This window comes from Apteryx mantelli, chromosome 26 (assembly GCF_036417845.1).
Source record: "Apteryx mantelli isolate bAptMan1 chromosome 26, bAptMan1.hap1, whole genome shotgun sequence".
NCBI lineage: Eukaryota > Metazoa > Chordata > Aves > Apterygiformes > Apterygidae > Apteryx > Apteryx mantelli.
The window spans coordinates 10,181,803-10,187,802 of NC_090003.1; the positions used below are offsets into that span (position 1 = coordinate 10,181,803).

Below are 6,000 nucleotides of genomic sequence, written 5' to 3' on the forward strand. Positions count from 1 at the left end.
CCGGGATATCATAAGCGGGGAAAGCTGAAATCACTCAACAGCCATGTCGTGCTTGCGAAACTTGTGAAATCAGAAGCAGAGAGGCTCAGAGGCATTGCTTGCAGCTCCTTATACAAAACCCGCTGTCACAGTTGCAGTTTGGCCTCCTAAACCGGCTTCTCTCCCAGCAAAAGGCTTTGTGTCAGTGGTACGAGAACAAATGGGATTTTCTTCCCAAAAGGCTATCATTGCTTTGTCCATCAGCAGATCCAGAGCTGATTTTCAGAAACACCTCCCCTGGGTATAAAGAGACAACATCAGTTTAGGTACCGGCAGAATCCAATCCCCTTTCCCGACTGCAGACGATGAATCCAGTAACATCACCAGGCCTGCGTCAGGATGTGGCATTAGGAATTTCAAAAAAAGATAAACCATGAAATACTCAAGTAACCTAAGAAATAAACTGCTGTTCTCTTAGCAAACAGCCTTGTTCGCTCATCACACACTGGCAAAGCCCTCAGAGGACCACCAAAATACGCAGATGGTCGGTGCTGCAGGTGTTTGCAGACTTCCTTAAGGCACCTAAGCCTTCCCTGTACACTTGTGGCCGACTTACAAGCTCTGTAAGGCTGTTACTAGCTTTAGCAAAGGGCTTCTGGCTTCCAAGTGCTGGATTATAGCTAGCCTGGCTGCAAAGGCTGAAAACACAGCAGGTCCTGCACTGTCCTTGGTTACACCATCAGACAACACTGTCAAAGGAGTCCCCGGCACAAAGTAGAGGGGATCATTCTGCCGTCACGCTCCCACCTGGCAGAGAGTGGATCCAGCCCTGTTTTTGTGCTCTGGCAGCTGGCAAACTTGGTACACGGTGAAACAGCAAGCCAGAATGGTGAATGGGAGCAGCGTGCATGTACAGATGTCAATTCCTGCTGCGTGCTCCTTGCTGCAACAGAGGATGTGGCCTGGAGCAAATATGAGCAAGAGGAAATACCCTGGCAGAGATGAAACCCCTGTGGTGTCACAGTCAGCAAGGTGCCCCTCAACGGGAAGCAGGAGGCAAGCCGCTATTTCGCAGTGGCTCTTTTTTCCAGAACTTCTGCCCCCGTGTCATGGCAACTGGGCTAAATAAATCCACCCATGTCGAGCTGAGAGATTCCCTCCGTGATCCGAGGAGCCCCAAGGATGCCCACCTTCCAGCCCTGCCTGCCTCTCCTCAGGATTAGGGGTTACAGAGGCATCTCCAGATCTACCCTCCCTCGCTGTGCAGCAAAACCGGAGATGCTGCAAGGCACCGCTCAGGGAGCCGGGGGTGACCGCAAAGGCATTTCATTTGTACAGAGCTGAAAATTCGATCTGGAGACAGGCAGAAAAGGCGCAGCATTAATTCACTGGTGCTGCCGCTCAGGGAGAAGTGGAAACTTTCCCAAAGTCATGCATAAACTGAGCGGAGCCAGGGCTTCTGGCAAAAACTCCTGCAACATTGGCAAAATTGCTCCACCTGATTTACATGCACCAAGGATCAGCTGCTCTAGAGTTCATGGGAATGTGTGTCCTTGAGAGTCAGCAACAAAGCCTGAAAAACAGAGAATAGCCCCAAAATCACGGATTTGGGTCTCTTTTATGATTCTAAGTTTAGCTCCCAGAATTGGCAACGATGAGAACTGTTTAAGGACTTGCCATTCTGGCCACCTAATTCCAGCCAGGACAGTGATAAATCTCTCCTTAACCTGCTGCGATGTCCAGGAAAGCTCAGAAGTCCAACAAGATTTCCAGCAATCTGCTGCCACTCACAGTAATATCTGCTAGAAGTAAGCAAGCACTTGAGCAAACAAGAATCTGTGCCCCCACTAGGAGAAGATGTACAGAAAGGGGGTGAATGCACATGAAGGCCTTCCAGCCTTCTGCCTCGGGCAAGCCTCATTCATTAAAAAAATAAGGGATGAGCATCAATTTGCACAATAATTTGTGCTCTCTGGGCAGAAAGCAGGGTGTAGGTACCGGCTAGGGAGCCCCGAGTGGGAGAGAGGGAAAGAAACAGTTACAAGAGAGAAGCAACTGTCCCACTGTTCATGTAATCAGAGTAAAATGCATCACTCCCTGTGAATTAATGTACATCTCCCAGGGAGGATGGGGAGGACAAGCTGTAGATGGGAAATCAACACCATACGCACAGTTCCCTCGGACGCGTGTTTGAAATGGAGAACAGTCCCACATGCCTGAAGCACAGGAAGGATTGAAGGGAAGAGATGCGTGAACAGCGTTTTCACTCCCGTTACAGCGAGTGGGGACCCAACCTGCCAGCGCCGAGCCCCCCCCAACCTCTCCCAAAGTCACCAAGAGCCTCTTGGCACATCTCCAGCTAGAGGGGACAATTTATAGGTCTCTAAATGATACGTTCTGCCTCCCTGTAGTCGAGAACCTGATCCCACACCTCCACAGTCAACAGCAAAACTCCCACTGATCTCCAAGATGCTGGTGAAGTACTCGGACAGACCAGGCCTTCCACTTGGGTATCACACAGAGAAATCCATAGTGGAACGGACTTTCCTGGGCAGGCCATCCCACCTCATCATTGCAAACACCAAACCCCTTAGTTACTTCCACAATTTAATGGTCTCTAGCCACAAAACAGTTACTTTTGTACCTCCTGTTCGTGCTAGATGCACGACAGATTTGTTCCATATCACTAAGATGCAACACACATCTGATTAAAAATCCAACGTCTAAGAGGATCTGTAGAAGGAATTTAAAAATATTTCTTTTGTCACCCACTAATCTACCTGTGTTTCTGTTTCTTGAATTACCCTTAGGTTTGTAATTACCCTCTCTAAGCAGAGTTGCATCACTACCTTTTCTAGCTGATGCTCCATCCCTGTTATATTTCTCTATGGGAAGAAAATAAGAAAGAAACAGTCCTATATACTGAAGCTTGAAAGATTCACTTGTCTGCTTGGCAACTGAAATGCTTCTTCCACTGTTGATTTGTGCAGATTTTACTCACTATTTTTTCCCTGAAAAAGTCCCCTAGTTTTCCTTCTGACCTGCCACTCCCAAAATTCAGAAGCCCCCTGGAGAAACTGAAGTTGGAGCCTAGCAAAGTCACAGCTGGGCCTCCTTATTATAGGCTGAAAAGCTGTCAAGTTGCTACAACAAACTACAGTGGGCCTCTGCAGCACAAACCATTTAAAATCTGGGACCATTGTTTTCGCCATCTGAGGCAGTGAAATGTTGGGATGGTTTTCCCTGGGCTACTCAGTGAAAATGAGACATCTTTCTGCTGCTACTCAAAGCCAGATACTGTAACCTGGTACCTCAGCCTTCAGCAGCAGTTCGCATTTGTCCCAATTCTATCCAGTCTCTGCACCACACTCTTGAGGCGGGGTTTAGTCCCAGCTGTCTTCTAAAATTATGTTGGACTCACGGCCCACAGACCACTGAGGGTCCATGACCTTGTTCCCAGGGGTCTGAAGCTGAGAAAAGAAAACTTATCATCTGGCTGAAGAGTGGTACAGAGAGGTGTGCACATCACCGCAAATGGCAAACCCTCTCCTCTATAAATCAAGCCTGCAACAACAACAAAAGTACAAAGTAAGCAGCCTCCACAGGTAGAAAGCTTTTGAAATCAAGAGATGAGATGCTTGGAAAACCCTCCACGCCTCATGACACAATCCCAGCGATTAGCAGTCATTACTCAAGACAGACCCAGAGGTAGAAAGCGGAGGAAGAACGAGGCCAGGATTTCTCAGCGCTACATCAGGGTGTGGAAGGGCGTACCTGTTCCCCATACCTACCAGCTCACTCTTCCCACTAACCCAGAGAAAACAAATTTCAGGGGCTTGAGGGCTGAAATCAGATAGGGAACCGCTGGGGAAAAAAAAAAGTGACTCCATAGCTGAAGGGGAGCAACGTCCCAGAGGAAGGAGAACTCCATGCCGGGGTAAAAAGTAGGGGTGTGCCGGCGTTGGGCTTTCACTATGTGGCTGAATTTGGTTTCACTGGGACAGTACAAATTGGTCTTTCAGCCAGAAGTCTCACGTAGGTTCCTGCATTTCCCTGATCTCTCTAACTCTGAACTGAACAGGAAAGGAAAAGGCCGAGCAGGACAGGACTGAGAAATCCAAAAGGTCTCTCTTTGCTGCTGGCCCAAGACAAGAGTTAGCAGGAATGAATGCAGGTCAAGGTAGAGGTGTGTTGGCAGGGCTGTAGATGACGAATCTCACTCAAGTATGATAATAATTAAAATCACCACCATGTTGATTTTATAGCATTTCCAAACAAGGATCCCCAAGGATTTTCTGAAGGTAGATAAATTATGTCCCAAGAATCCTGACGGGGAAGTAGTATATCCTTCTACTTATGGGGAAACCGAGGTAAGCTAGCTCAGCGCTGTAGAGCATCATAACAGAGCTTGGAGAAGGCTGAACATCTAGTGATTTCCAGGTAGACAGAAGATCATCCTTAATTTCTAGAAGATGGATAGATGCGAGACCAGAGGATAAGCACAGCCATGGAAGAGGAGAGAAAGGATGGGAAAGGTTTGCACATCCCCTCTGCATCCCGGAGGCGTGGTCAGGCCATCCCTTGCTTAACAGTCCTGGGAATCGACTCGTGATATTCTTCTTACAAGTTTTCCCAGGTGGATCCATGTCAGGACACACCGCAGATCATAGGAGAACTTCTACTCCTCAAAGTAGAGGAAACACCGTAACTGGAGAAATGTCAGTGAGTCTAGAAAGCCTCCTTTTCCTCAAGATTTGTGATGAAAACAGAAACAAGACCCTTTTGCCTCCTCAAACAGGGCTCATGTTGGCTGGTCTTTCTCAAGCACAGCAAGGGCTCACACGTGGACCAGGCAAGGCCACAAGCAACGCCCCCACTGTGCAGCGGGGTGGTTAGGGTCACCTTGGCGGAGACGCAAAGAGCCCCAGCTCCGGGCACTGTGACCCCCTGTGAGGCTTAGTCCTCTCCTACGTGGCTGCGACCCCCGCCTGGGGCAGGAGGCTTTGAGGCAGACAGAAACTCGTGCACCTGGCAGAGTGGGGTCCCCAGCCCCACACTCCCAGCAGAGGTGATGGGGTGCCTTTGACCCCATGTCACTAGCAGAAAGAGTCCTGAGGATGCCTCCAACCTCACATCCCCAGCACAGGGGGTCTCTAGAGCTGTCCCCAAATCAACACCCCCAGCAAAGGAGTCCCTAAAGGTGTCCCTTTGCCCCACACCTCAGGCAGAGGTGGTGGTGGGGTGTCCCTGGGGTGTCCTTGACCCCATGCTCCCAGCACAGAGAGTCCCCCAGGTGTCCCCAGCCCCAACATCTGTCACAGGGGGGTCCTGAGGACCATCCCCCAGCCCCACAACCCTAGCAGAGGCAGTGGGGGGGTGTCCCTGGGGGGTGACACCATGCCCCAGGCAGAGGGGATGTCCCCTGCCCCACTGCCCTGGTGGGGAGGGTCCCTAGGGATGCCCTCTACCCCACAGCTGTGGCAGAGCAGTCCCTAGGCTGTCCCCTGCCCCGCTGCCCTCACAGAGGAGGTCCCTAGGGGTGTCCTTAGGGATGTCCCCTACCCCAAAGTCCAGGCAGGAGGGGTCCAGAGGAGTCCCTAGAGATGTCCCCTGCCCCACAGCCTGGGCAGGGGAGTCCCAGAGGGGTCCCCAGGTATGTCTCTGTCCCACAGCCCCAGCAGAGGGATCCCAGAAGGGTCCCCAGGGATCTCCCGTGCCCCACAGCCCTGGCAGGGGGTCCGCAGGGCTGTCCCTGCCCCACAGCCCCGGCAGGGGGGTCCCAGGGGATCCCTAGGGACCTCCCGTGCCCCACAGCCGTGGCAGAGAGGTGTCCCCGGGTCTGTCCCTGCCCCACAGCCCCGCCGGTGGGGGTCCCCCGGCCCCAGCCCCCCCGAGGCTCCTGTGCCCCGCGCCGCCGGCCCCCCCTCGCCCACCTTCTTGACGGAAAGGGAGATGTTCTCCAGGATGCGGTCCTTCACCTCGGCCGGCTCCATGGCGCCACCGCCGCCCGCCGCCGCCGCC

General features: G+C 52.0%; 1 protein-coding gene across 2 annotated transcripts in view; it reads right to left on the minus strand.

Moving 5' to 3' along the window:
* PLEKHM2 (pleckstrin homology and RUN domain containing M2) overlaps positions 1-6,000 on the minus strand; it is a 31,282-nt gene extending 25,282 nt beyond the window's left edge. For both annotated transcript variants that reach the window (XM_067310943.1, XM_067310941.1), the window contains exon 1: positions 5,913-6,000. In XM_067310943.1, the coding sequence (XP_067167044.1) occupies positions 5,913-5,972 (60 nt within the window). In that variant the 5' untranslated portion in view covers positions 5,973-6,000. The remainder of the gene's footprint in view (positions 1-5,912) is intronic.